The 23,169-nt window shown below is 30.6% G+C and overlaps 2 protein-coding genes across 5 annotated transcripts; both read left to right on the forward strand.

Annotated features, from left to right (window-relative positions):
* The first annotated feature begins 1,959 nt into the window (after window positions 1-1,959).
* On the forward strand, window positions 1,960-11,854 carry LOC130893043 (probable chitinase 10). The gene is made up of 7 exons (XM_057798809.1): window positions 1,960-2,117; window positions 6,624-6,782; window positions 9,948-10,159; window positions 10,213-10,331; window positions 10,386-10,677; window positions 11,447-11,563; window positions 11,720-11,854. Exons 1-7 carry the CDS (start codon window positions 2,057-2,059, stop codon window positions 11,852-11,854), a joined length of 1,095 nt encoding a protein of 364 aa, XP_057654792.1. The 5' UTR covers window positions 1,960-2,056.
* A 714-nt stretch (window positions 11,855-12,568) lies between these two features.
* On the forward strand, window positions 12,569-22,707 carry LOC130893207 (leucine-rich repeat-containing protein 49). 4 transcript variants are annotated; one of them, XM_057799129.1, is made up of 8 exons: window positions 12,569-12,752; window positions 12,806-13,293; window positions 14,101-14,379; window positions 15,131-15,850; window positions 19,202-19,458; window positions 19,529-19,902; window positions 20,975-21,208; window positions 22,396-22,707. In XM_057799129.1, exons 1-8 carry the CDS (start codon window positions 12,723-12,725, stop codon window positions 22,591-22,593), a joined length of 2,580 nt encoding a protein of 859 aa, XP_057655112.1. In that variant the 5' UTR covers window positions 12,569-12,722; the 3' UTR covers window positions 22,594-22,707. The 4 variants fall into 4 exon arrangements, 3 of the variants coding, with proteins under 3 accessions (XP_057655112.1, XP_057655114.1, XP_057655115.1); XM_057799131.1 differs by having other exon boundaries at window positions 12,577-12,749; XR_009059160.1 differs by lacking the exon at window positions 22,396-22,707 and having other exon boundaries at window positions 12,581-12,752; window positions 19,529-20,051.
* Window positions 22,708-23,169: the final 462 nt, after the last annotated feature.

The raw sequence follows: 23,169 nt of genomic DNA on the forward strand, positions 1-23,169 counted from the left end.
AAATCTACGTTATAATTTGTGCCTTTTACATTATATGAGGTTGTTACTTCGTATTTTCTTGTTTTTCACTTCATTCTAAAAAAGAATTTTTTATTTTTTTTATAGATATTCTTCGTTTTTCCCCGAATGTAATCCATGATTTTGGCTTTTCTTCTTTGATGATTTTCTTCACTTCCGAACCTTGTTCTTTGGATTTCTTGAACTTTTATTGATTTTTGTAGCTAAATAGATCTTCTATTTTTGTTTTTCGTTGTTGTTTGACGAAAATATAAATAAAAAGTTGGGACGAGAAGGAAAATTGGGCAAGTAGTTAACAAAAATAACTGTACCGTACAAAGTGTTGAAATTTTACAAGTAAAACTATTAAAGAAAGTTGTAGATAAAACTGTTAATCAATTCCACAAAAGTACTCTAATAGTTTTTCCGTCGTTACTTTATAAAAATCATCCAGAAGCTGCATCCTTCTATGTTTTTGCATACTGGTTTAATTTTTGGGTAATTATACACTTTCACGGTCACCTGGTTTTTTGGCTCTAGAAAATCGAAAAATTGATGGATTTTAATGATCTTGGTCTCAAAATGTTCCATTTTACGGCGGATTTATAAAAAAAATTAGTAGAAATAGCGGGAATGAAAATTACTCATAGTTTTACTGTTTTAAATCGTAAAAAAACGGTTTTGGAAAATAATCCTTTACAAAAAATTATGGTAATTATACACTTTCGCGGTCACCTGGTTTTTTGGTTAGGTTAGGTTAGGTTAGGTTAGGTTAGGTTAGGTTAGGTTAGGTTAGGTTGGCTCTAGAAAATCGAAAAATGGATGGATTTTAATGATCTTGGTCTCAAAATGTTCCATTTTACGGCGGATTTATAAAAAAAAATACGAAAATTAAAAAGAATAAATATTTTTTACAGTTTCATGACTTTAAATGCAAAGAAAGTGAGTTTCTACATATAATCCTTCGTAACTGTTTCTGACGTCGTGGAATCAAGTTCGTATATTTTTTTTCGAAATTTACATAAAAAAATGAATATTTTGAAAAAAAAAAGTTTTTCTACTATTTAAGGTTTAAAACTATTAAAAACCGCAAATTCAGCCACTACCCCCGTGTTTTTCATAAATTCGTCGTAAAATGGAACATTTTGAGACCAAAATGATAAAATTTATCTATTTTTCGATTTTTAATGGTCCCAAAAACTATTAACATTGAAGAATATAGTACGAAACTATTCACGAAAATTGATTGTTTTTCATCGATTTCATTTTAAGCTATAAAAACTGAAAAAATCATTCTTTTTGGATTTTTTTTAAACTGTATTAATTTATGTAGAATACAAAAAAAATATAAGAACTTTATATGATAATGAGATAATTTTTTGTAAAGGATTATTTTGCAAAACCGTTTTTCTTACGATTTAAAACAGTAAAACTATGAGAAATTTTCATTCCAGCTATTTCTACTATTTTTTTTATAAATCCGCCGTAAAATGGAACATTTTGAGACCAAGATCATTAAAATGCATCCATTTTTCGATTTTCTAGAGCCAACCTAACCTAACCTAACCTAACTTAACCTAACCTAACCTAACCAAAAAACCAGGTGACCGCGAAAGTGTATAATTATGTGTATATACTATCATTATATTTCTATCTTTATTTAGTTATTTTAATGTTTGTTTTTTTAGTTTTTACAAACATTTGTCTACAAATTGTAAAATTTTTTTCACAATAAAACATTCGACAATGTTCAATATTATTACTATTGATTTCTCAGTCCATATGGATGATTCACATTGTATATATACAAATATCTAATATCTTTGCATACCAATAAGAATCGGAATAAATTATTTGAAATTTCAATGATTAATTGATAGGTATATAGAGATAACGAAAATCTCGATAAACAATTATATCATTAAATTTTTTTTAACGAATTCATTTGTATAAAACCCTAGTTTACGCTTGGCTTTGTCGACGGTTTTTCCCCATCAACTTTAACAGTAATAATAAGTATAGAGAAACTGGACCATTACCTACCAGTTTAAAATCAATCATGAACTTTCATATATTGTTTATTTTAGTCATCACATGTTTGCAAGTGTCATCCAATCAAAGTGAGTAAAGTTATTGCCAGGTACATATTTAATAGGTAAAATGATATACATATAATTCTATATAATTCAATGTTTTTATCCACAGAAGTAACTAACGAATTGGATTTAACTATCAAACTCACCGTAAAAACATTAAAATCACTATCAAATTATTCAAATTTTCTTTGTCATTTTTATGGGGTACGCAATCGTCTATCTAAGCGAAATATAGGTAAAATTATGGATAGATTTCATGGTGAATCAAATATAAATAAGCGTTTAGTAGGAAGTGAGAAAGATTTGTTTGTGATTGTGATTTATACATTTATACGACATCAGTTGGCTTTTCCATTTAGCAGCCTTTACGATAAATAAGACCAACGTTCTCGTCTCTCTTGAACAAGTAAATACAGTGGAAATCTACGCTTCCTAATGCTTCAAATATCAAAAGATTGCCCATCATGGTAAAGATTGAAGGTTTGGTGGTAGCAAAGTCATGAACTTGTCGCGAATCAAACGCATCCTCGTCGACCTTACGACACGAAATCGAAGGTTCGTAGTGCTTGAAATGTTGAACGAATGCTTGACCAATTGAGGAGAATTGCCCTTTCATGATTGAAAGTGAAGGTTTTGTGCTATCACGGACGTGAACTTGGTGCGAATCAATCGCACCCTCGTCGGCCGCTAGTGAAGGTTTGGTGCTGGCAAAGTCATGAACTTGTTGTGAATCAAACGCAATGTGACTAACGAAAATATTATACGTATCTGTAAGCTTATGTTGAACGATTGCTTGACCAGTTGAGGAGAACTACCCTTTCATGATTAAAAGTGAAGGTTTTGTGCTAGCACAGCTGTGAAATCGGTTCCGTGAGGACTTCGCATGGAATCATAGTGCTTCAAAAGTTGAAAGATAACCTGGTGTCAGCTATGAAAGTCTCCAATCAATTATAGAAAGCATTGGGGCCGTCCGGACTCGCTACTTCTTTGAGAAAATAGTTTCACTTGGTACGAGACATGAGTACATCATTACATCCCCCAAATCAAAAAATAAAAGCGAAGAACACCTCGTTAAAATCAAAAAATATCTGCGGGGAAAGTGTTAGAGTGTTGGCCACCGAACGTCAGACCATAAACGCAACCTACTGCTGCGATTTCTTGGATCAAGTTGAGCAATTATTCCATCTAAGAGATGTTGTAACTTCATGACAATTCCAGACACCACACAGTAGGTATAACGTAGCAGAAACTGGTGAAAATGAACTAGAAACTACTTGATCATCTCCGTTACAGTCCATACTTATCGCAATGTTTGAACCTCGCTAAAAAGCACTTGCAGACAATCAATTTGAAAATAGTGTGTATAAATGTAGCTGTTTTTCGTAAAAGAATTTTTATTTATGCAAAAAGATTGCTTACATTGGACCTAGTATTTTTTAAAAATACCAAAACGAATGTTATAATGTTTACGTTCTGGAAGCCAACATTCTCTATGTTATTCGTGAAACAATGCTCAGAAAAGTGCCCCGAAACGCCTAATTTTACAATTTAGGAATCTGTTGTGTGTGAAAAATTAGATAATGAAATTCACACACAAAAAACCCTTCCCTAGTCAAAAACCCTTTTTATGCAAATATGCGAAGGACAAGATGAGCTTATGCATCAGGATTTAACTCATAGAAAAGTGCTACCAAGGTTTCTGGGATATGAATATGATCTCTGACTATTGTTTCTTTATGATATGTAATTTTCCGTAGTCTACACATCGGAGAAAAGCATTAGAACGAAGTTTTTCAGAACTCAATAATCGATTTTGTTTGGTAAAATTCATCTAATTATATTTTCGAAAATAATATGTCATTTGTAGTCAGCATCATCTAAAATTTCTTCGGCAACAGATGTACTTAGTTTATGGATGACGGAAATTAATTATTTATATAAGTACAGTTGTTTCCAAGCACGTGGACAGTTTATCGTTTTTGCTGTCGTTTACAAAATATTTTATCTGAAAACAACCCGATTTAGTGTTTTTATTGTCATCATGAAAATCACGATAATGGTCAATCCCGTGAATGAAGAAGGTTTCGATGTTGGAAGCCCGTGTTCGGAAAATATTTGCAGTTTTTGCACTAGAAACAGTAACATAGCAATGGTAAGAAAAGCTGCTCATAATGGATTACAGCTAAAAGCAAAGCGAATGAAAGTAATATCAGATAGCACCCATCCACAACCGACAATCGGATCAACTGTAAGAATTGCCGTTCCAGACGTCGATCCAGGCAGAGGAGATGCTAGGTCAGTTTTAGCTTCAGTACTGGAAACCACAGAAGATTGGGAACCAAACAAGGAGTGATTTCGAGATACTATAGCCGTTCAGAATTTAGTACGTGCCTTGCTAATATTTTGAAAATTGAAGAAGTTTCTGAAGACAGGGAAATCCCTCTTAGATCGGAGGCTACTGCTCAATCGATAGGACATGGGCAAGATTTTAAAAAATGTAATTGTAAAGGTATTATGTAATTCTAAATGCCATAATAACTTGTTGTATAAACAAATAAAAAAATTGAAATGTCCTGATTTGTATTCTTTACGAACGTATTTTTATGTATAACTCATTTCTATAATAAATAAATAAATAAATTTGTGTTTAAATATCTTAGAAATATATATTTAGCGTAGGTGCAGCTGGGCCGTATATAAATAGACCTTTTACGGACTAGACAGTTCATTGAAAGACAGCTTTTTACACATATAGACTAATATCCTCAGTCCTTTTCTATACGGACTAGTCCTTTTATATATATTTTTCATAAACGGTCTGTAACATATATATTTAACAATCTTCTTAATTTTAGGTCCTTTCTTTTTCAAAATTAGTTTTTTTAATAAATAAACAAGATAGATAAAATTGACGTTTCGAGTTTTCTTTAAGACTTAAAATATAATGATGATATCTTTCAAAAATTAATAAAAATACTAAGTTTGAAACAAAAGAAACCTAAAATCAAGAAGATTTAAAAACTTAAACATATCAAAAGGTCTAAGAAATAAGAAATTAAAGATATTTATTTGATAATCTTGATTTATAGTGAATTGATTATATTTATATACACGAAAATACGTATACTAACCCTTCAAATAACACCCTTACGTAAATAAACATTTTATTATTTCAATAATAAAATTTCTACGTAATATTTAAATGAATCGTTAATCGTTAGTGTTGATTATATTTTAATATGTAATATTAATGTTTGGATATTCTGATAATTCTTTTATGTCAACAAGATGTTATTTCAAAATAAATTTTATATATTTATAAATTGTCCTTGTCCATTTTTGTATACTTTGATATATTTATTTACATTTCGCTTTTTCTTAAACACTTTTTCAAGTGCTGTTTATTTTAAACAATATATGACATATTTTTGATTTGTTAGATATCGTAAATTGTACTTATTATGAAATTACAGTTGTAAACATTCCCTTTGTCATTTTTTTGTGGTCATATTTTCATTCAGGGTGCGTTGTTTGGCCTACACGAGAAAAAAATAAAAATCCTTGCGACATCATCCGTGAAGGATGCCACAAAACATCCCAAAGCGTAAAGAAAAGGGAGAATTATAAACTTAGGAGAATTATAAGCCCATATAAATATAAATTGACGTAATTGAACACATATAATAACATTCATCGGTGCTTTGGGACTCTATAAAAAGTTACAGCAAAGTTATCCATTACATTATAATTTAATTTAAATCCTGCTATAAAAAGAAGTGGGGTGAATTAAACATCCATCGTAGTAGCCATACATCAATCCTCTAGATTTTTACCTATTCCCACAACTCAAACTCGCTATAAAAGAAAGGAAAATTACTTTGAAGACTGAACACTGTCGTAGATATTAACGGTACTTAGTTATAGAAAGTGAGTATTCAGAAAAATCGTTTCAATTATTTCATTTACGCGGTTATTACAAAATTTTTCATCGAATTGTCTGTCAAATGTAAGTCTTACTTTCTTTCTCTAGATTATTCATTTTTTTGTTAATTTTAACGAATTGTACCACAATCCAAGCAAGAACAGTAAAGGTAATGGATACACACGCATTCCCTCCTAAGTTTTAGGACATAAAAGACACCCTTCATGTTAGTTTCATGCAACAGGAAACGACAATGCTAGAAGAAGTCTACTTTGAGACCCTACATCGTCTCCGCCAAGCGATTCAAGACAAAAAAAGTCTTTCAGCCCTGATGTAGCACCTGCTTTCCAGAAATGAAGGCGTGGTTGCCAACAAAAAGCTTTTAAGTTGCTGTAAGAACCTACCTCACTGGTGGCAGTCTTGTTGGTAGAAGGATATAGTGAAGCTGGTCTCTCGTTATGAGTAATGCCTCAGCTTTCATTGCAATTTTTTGATGATATAATCATTTTGTTATCTTAGTGCATGTTTTATCTATGATCGATCGGAAATTACATAAAAATCCTCGTACTAAACGTTGAGTCAGTGAATATTTGGATTTTTATTTACAGGAAACATAATATGTTATTATTTACATGGATATGGAGTGAACATAGCCCCTCCGGAATCACTTAATACTACGTTGTGTACACATATTAATTACGCATTTGTGAAATTGGATGTAAACGGTACTCTAATACACCAAAGATCATCCGTCGATGTGAAACATCGTAAGTTAATAGATATTTATCACTGAAATATCAATATTTAATTGTTAAACTCTTGTTGTTTTGTCTTTTTCATTTTTGTTTTGTATTCTGCTGTTATCTATCTATGAAATTATATTTATTGATGATATAAAAGCATATTTTCCATCTCCTTGTGTATACAACGCTGCTATGGGTAAAATAAATACAATACCGATACTTCTGTCACTTATAACTTTAGTCTACCCTTCTACCAAGGACTCTTCCACAAGGAATAAAAGGAACTACTTTCATTAACCCCGCAAAATCCAATTTTCTAACTTAACGAATTACAACAAGCTTCTATCTTGATAAAATTCACAAGAACAATTATCATATTAAGTCCAGTTAATATTTCTCATTCTTTTGAGTCGATACATTACCCAGCTTTAATTTCTGGGGTCTTAACACTAAAGAATTGAGACCTTTATTATCTCCAATCATCTTCAATTCATCAACAGTCAGCTTAATATCAATATTAAAAAGACAAATGTCATGATTATAAGTAAAAACAAGATCACAGAAAGCCATTTTTATACGAAACATGTTACAACAGAAACACCCAATCACTATAAATACCTTGGTACAATTATAAATGAGGATTGGACTTCAACCGAATGAGTGTCTTCTTCAAGAGTCACAATCTTTCTCTAGAAATGAAAATAAGAATGCTGAGATGCTACATTTTTCTTTGTTATGTTTCATTAGATTGCTTCCAGGATCTTGAACAAAGATATGAGCAAAAAATTAGAAATGAGGCTTTATAGACGAATGCTCAATAGCCTCTGGACCGCTCGGTTAACCAATGCAAAGTCTTCAAAAGAAACGAAATGAATCTGGATGTGCATCGAGGTAAAATATTTGAAAAAAGAGTCCAGGAAGAAGACGAACATGGTTGCTTAAGTACCTGGTTCAGTAAAACCTACATTCCATTATTTAGCATTACTGCTGATACAATAAAGATTGCAATGATGATAGACAACAATCGTCACGGATAGGCACAACAAGAAGAAGAAATTTCTTGGGCCCGTTTCTCGTGTTGTGCTTAGAAGCCTTTTCAAACTATTTACATTTTACGCACCTCGTAAAATGAGTTTTACATGAAAGAAACCATATTATTTATCATTGTTTACATTTTATTATAAAGCGAGGTAATGTCCCAGACTCAATACTACATATATACATCACTACTTTGATTTTTTTCGAAACGCCCCCGTGATTTCGAACGTTTAAATCGGTTGTGATCAGCGTTTCCTCACTATACGGCCGTGAAATTAAATTCCACAGGTATTTTCAATCGATAATCGTGTGCGTGTGTTTTGCTATGCGGTTCTTCTAAATCCTTTTGCATCTTTCTCATCTCATCTCAGACATCTGTAGTTTTTAATCGTAATCAGAGCTTTTCTTTTGCAAATGATCTGATTCATTTCATATTGATTTATAATATGAGGTCACCTGTTCTCACTTTGATATGGTAGATCAATTTGAATGACAAACTTAGATATTCATGCAATTCATTGTTTCTAACTTGAAATGTCAATACAAAAATGAAATAAAAATAAATTCGCAAATCTTAACCACGATGTTAATCAAGAAACAAGTAAATCTAACCTCAATCTTTTCAATCATTCGTCAAATAACTGAACCGAGTTATTTCCGTAAAATAAAAGTTGATGCTCCATCGGTAATGGGTGAGTTGAATATCTCAATTCATCTGATTTGAGTAAAATTAAATGGGACGTAGAATTAAATGAGCTACACTCAAATGAGTTCAAATTATCTCAGATTTAATGCAAAAGAAACGCTTCTATAGTCGTGTAATTCGTGACAGTTTGACAGTTTGACATTTGGTTAGACAGTCCTATTCTTTTTGGAAGAGCCCTTGGCCTCCTACTACTATGAACCATGAATGCTCGTTTATCACTTAAGCGATGTGGATGATCAGGTAGATAACTTCTATGATCCAGGACACGGGAAAATTATTATCATTCATACATTAGCAGTAATCTATAGATTGATTTTTAGATAAAAATAAACTAAATAAATATCTATTACATCTTATTATAAATTATTTGGACATGATTGTTTCATTATACGATTTCATGACGTAAATAATAAAATTTTTTATCACACAGAGTGCTGCCATTTTAAAACAAGACTGTAGACGACGTTTTACGTGAAAACATTATTTTGTTATTTGTTCCTCAACTAATTTTGAAGAAATAATACATAGATAAAACAATCTGAATACGTTAACTACAGTTTTTTTATCAAATAACTAGAAACTGCAATTACTCAATGTGATTTACAAAATTCGAGTACGTAAACACTTTTATCAGTTACGGTATTTTACCTCATTTTTTATTTGCACAAACTTGGTCAACTATTTCGAGAGAATTCTTGCAAAGTCATGAAATAATTTAATTATTTGTAACACAATGTGGAATCCCTTGGTAAAACTGTAATTTATCCTAACATTCTTCCGGCGTTCTTTAACCTAAGACAATCCAGGACCGGCCTTAAAAAACAGTCAAGTATCGAAGTTTTCATCACAGTAGAAACTCAAAATAAAAATTTCGATACAAACTATCGTTAATATTCCAAAGGTCGTTCTTTCACGAATTAGTATTTATAAAATGGATTTAACTTTTTTAATTATTACGTAGTGGGTCTTATGAAGAAGACAATTCATTTTATTGGTAGAAAAAGATAGTTTGTACGAAATATGTGTTCGATAAATCGTAAATAAGTCAAGTGATGGAGGATTTCCACCGTTTCTACTATATTAAGGTGCAATTTCATGTTAACGCTACCTTAGAGCGTCAAATTCGGTCACGTGTTACAATTTTGACCGACGCGTTATCTTAAATCAATGCAGCGTCAAAACTAAACATAGTTTAGCTTTCCAAATCGAGTATTCAACTTAAGAATGTAGCACTTTCATTAATATTTAATAATTCACAATTTATAATTAACCCACACTTTATGTTTATGGATTAACAGACTATTGACAAAGGTGGTATATTTTCGTGTTCAGAACCTTGACGCTGCATTAATTTAAGATGGCGCTTCAATCGAAATTATACCACGTGACCTCATTTGACACTCTAAGCCAGCGTCGAGCGTCAGCATGAATATGATTATTTTCAGAACTATACGCTAGGACGTTATCTTTGAAAAAAACTAATAGTGACCTAAAAGTTTTAATAAGTATTGGAGATACGAATGCATCGACGTTTTCTACAGTATCTGCGGATCCTAAAACACGACAGCGATTCGTGAATAGTTCTGTGAATTTTCTAAAAGCACATAACTTCGATGGAATAGATGTCGATTGGGAATTGCCGTATTCAAAAGACGCAGTAAGTATTTAATTTCGTTTTTATCTTCTTAATAATCGCTGATTCTTTTACAGGACAATTTTGTATTGTTATTGAAAGAATTAAAAGAAGCATTTAACGACAAAAATTGGTTATTAACCGTAGCCGTTTACCCCAACCCTTCTGTCGGTTATAAAGTTACAGAAATAATGAAGTGAGCATTAATTTAATCACACCTTGTATAAAACTGTTCATGTTTTCTTTTTAGGTACGTAGATATGATCAACTTAATGTGTTACAATTATTACGGCCCTTGGAGTGCTTATACAGGGCATAATGCTGCACTTTTTAGTTCTCCAATTGAAAGCGCCTATGAAAAGATTCATCTAAATACTGCTGCATCTCTACAAAATTGGATGGAAGCCGGTGCTACAAAAAGTAAAATCAACGTCGGAATTCCGTTTTATGGTCGAACGTTTACGTTAGTTAACGCCGATGATCATTCATTTCATTCGCCCATCATCGGCGGAGGTCGACCCTTAACACCTTCCTACAAACAGGTGAGTTACAATCACTTGAAACTCACAAAAATTGTTAATCTATTTTTATTTCTTAACTATGGTCACAAAAATTAATGTAACATTTCAATTTACCGCCATTCTTACACGGGTACGTTCCACTTAACACTCATTGCATCGTTCTATTTGAAGTTCGTAATTTTCGTGAGTGATGGATGACGGTACGACGTTACTTATTAGATATTGTCGCTTCCATCTCAAAAAACATTGACGTGTTATGGCGAGTTTTCATCAAAACGTGACGAAAATTTAATCAATAGCGACGAAATAATCTTCAAATTAAAATTGTATCAAAAAAGCAAATTTTATTGTGAACAGTGTCACAAAAATGAATGTAACATTTGAATTTACCGCCATTTTTCCATTAAAATGTTAACCACTTCTTTCCTGTATACATTCCACTCCTTATCATACGGCGCCGAAGAAGTGCGCTCCACCGTGGTTCCTTACATCAACTTTATGAGGTTAGGGGAATGAGAAATTTAGTGGGACTTATCTGGAATTTACTCTACGACGTTAATAATACCCTTCTATCAATATGTACACCGTATAACATTCCTCTTGTCTCTCATACATAAATGAACTTCTTCATGTATATTTTATCTGCATAATATTATGATTATGGTTATGATTACAATCATTTCAACCGGTTCGTAATCAACCAGGAATTTGATAGTGCTCAAGCGAGTAGTTCCTGCTCTGTTTTGGACTCACTCCCTCGAACAAAGCTAAAGTGGTTTCATTCTTTTAGATATGTAAAAACTTTAATAATTATAGTCAAGTTTGGGACGATGAACAACAAATTTCTTATAAATATTATAAGGACCAATGGTTAAGTTACGACGAGGAACGATCAGTTGCAGCCAAGGTTTGTAATAGATAATTATTAACTTACTTTATATCCGTACCCTGTACTATTGAAATTATTTGAACAACAACTTATATAGAAAGTATAGTGAGAATAATTAAAAAATAATTCATTGGTTTTAGATATTCTAATATATATAATTATAATTAATTTCAGGCTAAATTTATTAAATCACAGGGTGTTGCTGGAGCCATGATATGGCAGATAGGTCAAGATGATATAAATGGCGAATGTGGACCTAAACAAGGATTACTTCAAACTGTATATCGATATTTAAATGAAGAAAATTAAAATTTTCTTATTTATTTATATTTAAGTAATATATTTATTTTATTAATATTCGTTTCTTTATTTTTTAATCGAAATTCCCGAGCAATATCTTTTCTTTCAAATTCGATTTTAGCTTTTATGCTACTTAATATCGATTCTCATATAATTAGTCCCAATTACTAATGGCGTGTTGAACTGATAAGATGTAATAGAAAATAACGCTTCTAAAAAATAGAAAATTAAATTTTTGCTATCTATAATATTATTTGAGTTATATATTTATTTTATTAATATTTTTTTCGTTATATTTCAATCGAACTACTTTTCATAATCGATTGTATTACTAAAATCGATACTTCATATGTTACAAATTATAATGCCAGTTAAACCGTTACGATTTAAGAAAAAATTATACTCTTAGTTAAATTGTGTAATTAAAATTTTAAAAAACTGCATAAATACGAGAATATGCCTACTTTAGAATCTTAGAAAATTACTATTATTATCGTCAGTTGTAGAAAATAATCGATAGGCATTTAAGCTTGTACTAACGAAACTTTATTAGAGATGGGCAGTATCATCTAGTGATTTTTATTACATTTAAATCCAAATGTAAATAATATTGATTTATAAAAAAGTAGCACAATGTAATAGGATCGTATCCCTTTGTATCAAGTCTTCAACGGACCCATTTCCCTCAGAATATTAAATTGGTGCGTTGGAACAATGACAAATGTGATATAGGCCACATCTCTATCAATCATCAGTCGATTAGCTGTCATGCATTTATTATGAAATAAATAATGTTGATATTAATCAAATAATGTATTTAATAATAAATGTATTGTTAGCTAGTTGATGCTATTAGACTTATAAAGACCTCAAATAAATGCCAATTAGTAATAATTTAGTTTCTGTGGTGAGTTAATAATTTATTTAAATATTCCATATTAATAATTGAAATTCTTTTAGGCAAAGAAAGGATTTCGTTACCAAAATTGTCAAAAAACTATTGATAATAATGAAGAACGCACTGAAAAGAATTTGTTAAAAATTGGTTCTGCCTTACCTAATAAAAATAAACGAAGTTTTTGTATTAGATCACATAGCACTTTAAATGCATCTGTAATACATGATACTGCCGCTTTTTGTAGATCGGTTACTTTACTTACACAACCTGATGGATTGTATCATGTATCTAGAGTACAGGAAGAAAAAGATATTCATCCGGATAGAATAAGTTTGGACCGACGTGGATTAGTTTCAATCCCAATTATCGATGGGGAACCTAAACTTCGACTTTTATCTTTACAACATAATTTGATTACCAATTTGGAAATGATAGCCAAACAATGTTTTCCTAATTTATTGTTTTTAGATGTTTATGATAATCAATTGGAACAGATTCAATATTTAGATGACTTGGTTAATTTGAGGGTTTTATTGATGGGAAAAAACAGGTAAGTATACTATGACCTACTAATCATATAGATGTTACAATGTTTTGTTTTATATTTATTTAATTTTGAAAGACCTGTTCTTTAGTTTTTTTATTGGGGCCTTTTTGTTGATTTTGTGGTTGAAATGTTTTGATTTTAAGTCTCTTTTGATTCAACATTATATTTTAAAATGGGTAAAAAATTGTCATATGGACCATATTTCGGTTTTTATATTAAGGTAACGACATTTCTTGAAAGAAACAATTTCAAATAAAAAAAAATTAAAGAATATCTTCCATTTTCAATGCAGGGTTATTGGGTTCTTGGTAAACTGATATAATTAGAAGCTTTGAAGATTTTATTTCTTCTGATATGCATTTTTTTATTTAAAAGTGCCAATGGTCCTGTACAAGAAATAGATAAAATGTTGAAAAATAAAACAGTATAATTCTGATTATTCAAATAAAATTTACAAGACCTAAAACCATTACAATATTTTCTTTGAAAAATTCCTCCAATGTCATCAATATGTCTTTTATATTGTTTCTTTTATGTCTTTATCTTATAATTTTCTTTCTTTTTCTTCATCCCATTGTTCTCATTTTGTTCAAAAAGCTTCTGTTATTGTCTCTATAGTTCTTTGCTGATTCTTCTCAAAATTGTTTCCTTTTTTTGCTTTTTTAATTTCTTTCTTGACTTTGTTTCTTATTGTATTTTATGACTCCTTATTTTAATTGCTTCTATTTTTAAAATAATTCTTCCATGTTACCTATTTTGCTTTTTTAATTTTTTTTTATTTGTTTTATGCAATGTTAATGCAATTTGCAGAATAAAGAAAATAGAAGGATTAGAGAATCTCACTAATATAGAAGTACTAGATCTCCACGGTAATTTAATAACACAAGTCACAGGGTTATCGAAACTAGCCAATCTTAAAGTATTAAATTTAGCTGGGAATCAAATTAAAATTATAGGTGTAAAAGATTTAGAAGGACTTCATTCGCTTCAGGAATTAAATCTAAGAAGGAATCGATTGAAGAAATTACTTGGTTTTGCAGAAGTTCCTAATTTAGTCAAATTATTTGTCAGTAATAATGAGATACAATTGTAAGTATACATTTATAGTGATTTTATAATTTTTAGTAAAATTTTTCACTTTTTATTATAATGTTTATTTAGTAACGACCAGAATTTACAATTCATAGGTTTTCTCATATTACTTTCAATTTAATTATCCAATCTCAAATTCTGTGAGGCCATATAAAGAACAAGGTTTCAATTATATAAAATATTTGATAATTTTGCATAGCACAGCAGATCCATTAGAACCCCTAGATACTTGATATTATTCTTCGCCTTTGTTCGAGTCCATTTAATGGCTAGAGCCACAGTCCTTTCTGATCCATTCTTGACCTCCGTTTCCTGATTTTCCACTACATAGTAAATTAGGTCTCTCGGTTCGTATTCAAACTCTAGGATTCCATTATACATGATGTTCCACAGTACCGGTCCTAGGACTGAGCCCTGTGGTACACCCATCGAACACTTATGAAAAATAATGCTCGATGTCACCCTTCTACTGTTCAAAAAATATATATATATATATATATATATATATATATATATATATATATATATACAAAAACAAGGATCAAACGAATTCCGGGTATTTCATCTTCCGCCGAATTTTATAATTCTGATATATCCAAGCAGGATCGGCTCCAGGGTGGATATAAATTCGTTACAGTATTTAATTGTTATCAAAATAGAATATTTTCTACTTTTTCATTTTTTGTTTTTCTTTTATTCCTAACTGAATAGAATTTTCTTTGAGGAAGTATGTTTAAATTTTTTCCAGTATCGAGGATATGAGTAGTTTAGCAAAATCGACGAACATCAAAGAAATATCAATAGATAATAATCCTGTATTACTGAGAGGTGACTGTATGTCATTTTTGGTATCTTATTTACCTCTTTTGAATAAAATTAATTCGATGCAAATAACTGATCAAGTACGAAAAGCGGCAATGGCTTGGAGAAGAAATAAAGAAGTATCATCTTCGATGTTTATGAATCTCACAAATGACGTATCCCTCACTTGTCGACGAGACGAAGTTATATCTAACGCCAGAACTAATTGGGAGTTTTTGAGATCTCAAACGAAATGTTTAACTACAAACGGAAATGTCGTGGAAAGGAGTTTGAATAATCTAAAACCCGATTTAGATTTCATCATGACTCCATTAAATAAAACTTCTAATAAATGTTTGGGTAAAATTCCGCTGTTGCAAGAAACAAAATTGAATATATCGAGGAGTTTATCTCAGGACACTGAAACTTCACAAAACACTATATCGTCGAATGAATTTTTCAAATTACCCCCTATATTGGTTCCCGTTATTGATAAAATCGAAGAAAAACTTACTATAGACAGTTATGGTAGTTCTGGGACGAGCAGTAATGATCTTACTGAACAAACTAATTCTTTTGTATCCAAAGAGGAGAGTGAGTCAGACGGCGAATCAGATTTTGACGTCGAACTAGTTAAAGATGAAATTATAAAACAAATTCCTCTGGGGTAAGAATTTTTTATAATATTCATTATTTTGTTTTTATATTTTAGAAAATTATTATTATTAAACAAAAACAAATTGAATATATCAAAATTAACTAAAAAATGATAGTATATTGAGAAATTGATTTTGAAAATCGGAAAATGGGAAAATATACAGGGTAATTAGTTTTGAAATAATAATTGTAATCTTGTTTGAGAAGAATTACCATAAAAAATTGTTTATTTTGATTATTTTAATTAAGTTAAAACCAATCAAATTTCTTAAAAATTATATAATATTAATGGGAACATAAAAAAATAAAAGAACATAGACGTTTTTGATTAATTGGTTGACCAATTATTCTAATTTCAATTAATTTTTTTTAAATGAACCAATTGAAAATAAAAAAAATGAGATTATAGATGTTTTTCCATCCGAGATAGTAATTGCAAAGTTTTTTAAAGAAATCTTATCATATAAACATTTTCTTTTGATTAATTAATTGACCAATTATTTTTATTAAACTAAAATTGATTTAATTTTTTGAAATTGATCAATTTCAAAATGTCACTGCATCTGGATGAGACTTGAATAAGAAATTGATACGAAAATTAACAGGAAAATAAAAAAAATATAAGATTATTGAGGTTTTTCAATCCGAGACAGTAATTGCAAAGTTTTTTAAAGAAATCTTATCATATAAACATTTTCTTTTGATTAATTAATTGACCAATTATTTTTATTAAACTAAAATTGATTTAATTTTTTGAAATTGATCAATTTCAAAATGTCACTGCATCTGGATGAGACTTGAATAAGAAATTGATACGAAAATTAACAGGAAAATAAAAAAAATATAAGATTATTGAGGTTTTTCAATCCGAGACAGTAATTGCAAAGTTTTTTAAAGAAATCTTATCATATAAACATTTTCTTTTGATTAATTAATTGACCAATTATTTTTATTAAACTAAAATTGATTTAATTTTTTGAAATTGATCAATTTCAAAATGTCACTGCATCTGGATGAGACTTGAATAAGAAATTGATACGAAAATTAACAGGAAAATAAAAAAAATATAAGATTATTGAGGTTTTTCAATCCGAGACAGTAATTGCAAAGTTTTTTAAAGAAATCTTATCATATAAACATTTTCTTTTGATTAATTAATTGACCAATTATTTTTATTAAACTAAAATTGATTTAATTTTTTGAAATTGATCAATTTCAAAATGCCACTGCATTGGGATGAGACTTGAATAAGAAATTGATACGAAAATTAACAGGAAAATAAAAAAAATATAAGATTATTGAGGTTTTTCAATCGGAGACAGTAATTGCAAAGTTTTTTAAAGAAATCTTATCATATAAACATTTTCTTTTGATTAATTAATTGACCAATTATTTTTATTAAACTAAAATTGATTTAATTTTTCGAAATTGATTAATTTCAAAATGTCACTGCATTGGGATGAGACTTGAATAAGAAATTGATACGAAAATTAACAGGAAAATAAAAAAAATATAAGATTATTGAGGTTTTTCAATCCGAGACAGTAATTGCAAAGTTTTTTAAAGAAATCTTATCATATAAACATTTTCTTTTGATTAATTAATTGACCAATTATTTTTATTAAACTAAAATTGATTGAATTTTTCGAAATTGATCAATTTCAAAATGTCACTGCATCGGGATGAGACTTTAATAAGAAATTAATACGACAATTAACAGGAAAATGAAAAAATATAAGATTATAGAGGTTTTTTCATTTGCGTTTTTACCAATTTGAGATCTAGATTCGAGGAATAATTGCAGCGCGATGGTGCACACCTTCAATGATGTTCTTTTTAAGAAATGAATTTCCCAGATGTTCATTTCAACTAAAATAAAAAATTGTATGTGGATTATATTCAGTTTTTTTATTATGTTTTTAAATTCGCAAAACTTTCTGGACCACCCTGCACATTCTGAATGCACATCGACCACGGAAACTTAACAATTGTTCATCAATTGTAATGTAGGAGGTTGAAATGTATGAAGTTTTGCAAGTAGATATGAAAATATCCCAAATTTCTCTAACTAGCGCAAATGGATCGTTTTGTAATCTTTCTAAGCGAGTAAGTTTGTTGTCAAAACGTAAACAATCTAAAAGAAATCGAAAATTACAGCCCTCTACAAACTTCTCGAAAGATTGCGGTCAAACAACTGCTTGGAATTCATATGATTGTTTCTTCTAGCAGCTTAAGAATCAATAAACCCGAAAGAGGCAGAATTTCTTCTTTAGATGTTTCTGAAGTAGTTGAATCTTTTTGTTTTGTATTTAGCTGCTTTACGTGAGATTTCTTGATTCTTTTATATTTCTTTTAGATACCGTTTTGAGTGTGACGGTGGTGTTAACCATTTATTCTTATTTTTACTCTTCAATTGTGTTTTTCCAGGTTTTATTATCGTAGATTCCTTGACAAGGCGAGACAGTGGAATATTCATCTCCGTTAGACTCTACAATTTCATTATTTGTATCAATCATTTCATCTACATCTTGTTTAAAGTCATCCACGTCCATAAGATTTGTTCTGATATTATTATCTTATAAATCATTACTATCTTCAGAATCATTTATTGAATCATCATCATCATCTCTACCATTCATTATTTTTTCGACTTCTGCCGTAATTTCTGCATTAGTAAGAGGTCTATATTTTGATGTGAATGCAAAAGACATTTTTCTAAAACAACCAAAAAAACACCAGACCGTCGAAATATTTACGAGGAACAGTCAATAACCCTAAATTGTGGAACTCAAGAAGCAATCCAACCACAGTAGCTTATAGTTTTCCAGAAGCAAAGAAGCTACTGAAACCAGCGGGCTGCTTACCGGGGAGGGGCAAAATTGTATGCTCGTTCATAAATAATATGACGATCTGGTTCTCTAGGATTAATGTTTCTAAATTTTTCAAATATGCAAGTAGTGCCTATTTTTAAAATTTTTGGTAGACAAGGACGTATCTACTTTTTGATTTTTAGATATCAAACTACCCACTGCAGTGTTTTGACTTATTTTGAAAAATGGTTCCAATATTTGAAGACTTATTTTCATAATAACAATGCTCAATTACATTGAAGATTCTATTAACTATTATGAAAGCTCGGAATTAGATAAAACGTTATTATTATGAATTTAAACGTGCTCAATTCGATTCCGAATGTGTTTCTTCAATTTTTGAAAGAAATATAAGTGAAATTAGTCAAATGAATAATAGAGAATTATTAAATATAATATTATTTGATATATTTCGCCGTGAGCAGTCCATAGAATTTTCAAATTTCATTCAGTTCTGTTCAATTGCTTAATTTTCTTTTCCAATTTTTAAGACTCCCCCCAACTCCGTCTGAATTAACTGATGAGAGTATAGCGAAAAATTCCAAAGATTTTGTCATCACAAATCTTCCAACGGAAATTACAACCTCTTCAGATACGACGAATTCATCAAGTGAAACCAAAATTACAACTAGGAATGTTAGAAGCGCCGGACATAGCAAAATAATATCCACAAAACATTTTTGTAGAGCATCTACTGCCAAAGCAAAAAAACAAACTTCTCCCGCTGTACCGAAAGATAGAGAACAGGGTCAGTAATATAAATAAATATTTACAGTGACACTTATTTAATATCTATGTAACAATGAAATTATTTTTAGGGGGTGATTATTTAATTGAAATATGCGGTAGACATCTTAACGTATACGGTCAAGGTGCTCTGAGATTTATCGATAAAATATGGAATAACAATAAAGCGAACGATGTTACGACAATTAGATTTTGTTACGTTAATTTTAACAGCATAACCGGTATACTGAACAAAGTCAAACATCGTTTTCCCAATATAGGACATTTCGTTTTCAAGGAAACCAATTTGACTTATTTGGGACAGATTAACGCTTTCGCCGAAATACAGGGTTTGTCGTCGCTCTATATCGATTCCGAAGGTAATCCAATAGGCGGTAAAAATTGGAAAAACTACGCGATATTTAGATTGGCCCATTGGGGTTTGAGGATGATAAATAACAAAGAGGTACACGGTAGTGTTATATAAGCACAGGGAATTGACGAAACTTTGCACACGGGATTTTTATATTATCGAGTGAAGTTTTGCACGTGCTTGAACCACAAGAAAATTGAAAAGGACTACATCGAATCGGGAAATTATTTAGATCACCCCACGTAATTTTTTTTCTAATTTTGAAGAGCATGAAAAGTTTTCAATTACATATTACACGATTTTAGAGTTCTGTCTAGTAGTTATAGCATGGAATTGATCCCCTTCCACTCTTTCCTATTTTTTCCAGCCCTAAATTCTACTCTTTCATCACCTCTGCGTACTCCTTTTTTCTCGTTCTTACTTGTTCTATGTCCATCATTTTTTTTTACTACGAAATCTGGTATTATCTGTGACCCATCCACTATATTCTTTTGGATATTATTGTTTTACTTAGTTCTGCTTCTAGAAATTGATTCCTTATTTCATTATTCGTTCTCCTCAGCCATAATTCTCCTTCCTGTTTCACCTCCTAGATCATTCTAACTATATTTCGTTCATCTCTTTCTTAGGTCTTCCATCACCTCTGCGTACCATCTTTTCCTTGGTCTTCCTTTTCTTCTTGTTCCTCCTAGTTCTATGTCGCATCATTTTTTTTTATTGCTTTAAAATCTGGCCTCTGTATGTGACCCATACACTTTATTCCTTTGAATCTCATTATTTTCCTTAGTTCTGCTCCTCCAAATAGATTTCTTATTTCATTATCTTCTCTCCTCAGCCACAATTCTCCCTCCTTTTTTACCTCCTAGTATTTTTCCTCTCTCCCTTAGTTCTTCCATCACCTCTGCGTACCATCTTTTCCTTGTTCTTCATTTTTTCTTGTTCCTCCTTGTTCTATGTCCATTATTTTTTTGTTGCTTTAAAATCTGGCATTCTCTGTATGTGACCCATCCACTTTATTTTTTTTGGATCTCATTATTTTCCTTAGTTGTGCTGCTCCAAATAGATTCCCTAGTATCCTTTGGAGTATTTTTCTTTCATATATGTCTAACTATTCTTCCTCTGCTTTGTTAATATTATAATATTAATGATATAAATATTTTCTTAGGTATCGGAGCAGGATATAAAAGTGGCTAATGAGGAATATCAGGGATTGAGCGATTTGGTTTTGTGGTCATTACCCGGGTGTCTTCTACAACCTTTATTAGTGCGTATGAGGATCGATATTAGTAATAATGCTGCTGGAGAAGATGCGAAAAATTGGTTACTTACAGCGGATATCGATTTGAAAACTGTTATTAGTAAAGAAGCGCTTCAGTGGAAAAAGCCTTCACAAATACAAGTATAATAACCTTGATCAATTTATGAATATTTTGCTTTGGTTATATCCGAGAAAGTGGCACAATATCTAAAAGGACTAAAGTCAGAACGTTCTTACACATTTCTATATATTCCCTTGGCTGCTTTTATTGATATTAAAAAAAATATTAAGATTACAAGAAATGGAATTGATTTTTGAAAAAATTAATTCACGTGCTTAAAAAAAGCGATTAGATAATCACCACTGATTAATGTTAGTCCTGATATATATTTTGCCACTTTTCTTTTGTTGACGAAAACAGGAATAAAAGTCCAGAAGAATGGTTTGAAATGTACAGACAAGTAATAAATCAGTAGTGACTGTTTGAGAGTCAAAACTTCAAAATTGTATCATAAAAAGCTGCAAATCTATCAGAAGCTTGCTTTATTCCAAAGTCAAAGTCTTTTTTGGTGGTTTCTAAATGCACATCAACTCTCCTGGTTTTTATAAGAGAGCATATCCTTAAAGATAGTAGATAATCTACAGGAATAAGTGTATTTGACAAAGTTTGCTATATTTCTCCAGTAGCTAGTCCTCTTGATGATGTCTAGATAGAAAATTAGGGGTTATGGTTTATTGTAACTTCAAGGTTTAGTTTTTTGTACCACAAGAAGCGACATTTACAACTCCCCTTCCAGTTTCAGAGCTCTAATAAATTCTAGTATCCGTACTAGCTCCAAGAAAGTTAGATCTTAGCTTGAAAATTGTCTTGATTCCAAACCACTATTGTCTAGAATTTTAATAAAGTCTAATATCTGTATTAGTTCCAAGGATGTTAGATTTTAGCTTGAAAATTGTATCGGAAAGTTGTCCCAGCCTAACCAATATGCTCAAACATCCACTTTCTTTTGTCGTTGAGTATAGCTTTTCGTCATTCGAATACTTTGTCAAATATCAACAGTTTAGTAGATTTACTTCGCCATTTAACACAAATTTTGTTTCTTCTGATAACTGATCGTTGTTCGGATATATTTGATTAATAATCGGTTAACAAAACTGCAGTCTCTTGTCAGGATCATCTTCCAGTGATTCCTGCAGAAGTGGAAGTATGTAAGAATGGAATTTATGTAGTTTGAGAATTCGTGCTACAACCCCGAAGTATTTTCAATTGTAGAATAATAATAATTGATTTTCTTATATAATATTGGTATTAACAAAATTTTTTCCAGGAAGAAAATTCGATGAGAACCAAAGCTAAACAAAATATTCTAAATTTATTGGACGAAATGAAGAACTCTATGTACAAATTAATGCTGTTAGATGAAGAATGGCCCAATATATTACACGGTTTCGTTCAGAGTACGTTGTTGGACTATTCACAAATCGATTTATACATGAAGAAACAAATGCAAGAGTTGACTAGGTGAACGAAATCAGTGTTCGTTAAAAAAATATAACCGACTGACAAAATAATACTACTTATGTACCTATAAAGTGTGTCATTTCATTCACAATCGCATTTAATAAAATTATTAAACGTTTTTCAATAATATTTTTCAAACCGCTTTAATAAATCTATTTAATAAAAAAGAGTAAATGAAAATTATTGAGAAGAAGAAAATTGTGTGGTACGGGTGACTGGGGAAATGAAGAATGTGGGTAAACCAAGAGAAAAGTGAAGACGAAGAAAGAATAGACCAGATAGAGGAAATAACGAATGGAAATCTTGTAAAAGACAGAGAAGTTTTGAAACAAATTTATGGAAGAGGATAATTAGTTTCGATCAGAAAAGGGCACAAGGATAAGACAAGAATATTACAGAAAAGAAAGAGAAGATTGGAGAACGATATTTCATTAGTTGGATAGAGATTAACAAAGGTATAACTGATTGGTAGGATAGAAAACAATCATACTTGGATAATTGGTTGATGGAAAAAGGGAAAAACAAAAATGGAACGATAATTACATCCTAGGCATTGGAAATTCTTCCCAGGTTTGTAAAC

The sequence above is a fragment of the Diorhabda carinulata genome, chromosome 4, assembly GCF_026250575.1.
Source record: "Diorhabda carinulata isolate Delta chromosome 4, icDioCari1.1, whole genome shotgun sequence".
NCBI lineage: Eukaryota > Metazoa > Arthropoda > Insecta > Coleoptera > Chrysomelidae > Diorhabda > Diorhabda carinulata.

Bases quoted from the DNA above. Each gene is read 5' to 3' on its own strand.
- LOC130893043 (XM_057798809.1), top strand. From the start codon at position 2,057: ATGAACTTTCATATATTGTTTATTTTAGTCATCACATGTTTGCAAGTG. The intron at 6,783-9,947 runs GTAAGTTAATAG...GATTATTTTCAG, and splicing joins ATCCGTCGATGTGAAACATC to AACTATACGCTAGGACGTTA. The intron at 11,564-11,719 runs GTTTGTAATAGA...AATTAATTTCAG, and splicing joins AACGATCAGTTGCAGCCAAG to GCTAAATTTATTAAATCACA.
- LOC130893207 (XM_057799129.1), top strand. From the start codon at position 12,723: ATGCCAATTAGTAATAATTTAGTTTCTGTG. The intron at 12,753-12,805 runs GTGAGTTAATAA...AAATTCTTTTAG, and splicing joins GTAATAATTTAGTTTCTGTG to GCAAAGAAAGGATTTCGTTA. The intron at 19,903-20,974 runs GTACACGGTAGT...ATATTTTCTTAG, and splicing joins GGATGATAAATAACAAAGAG to GTATCGGAGCAGGATATAAA.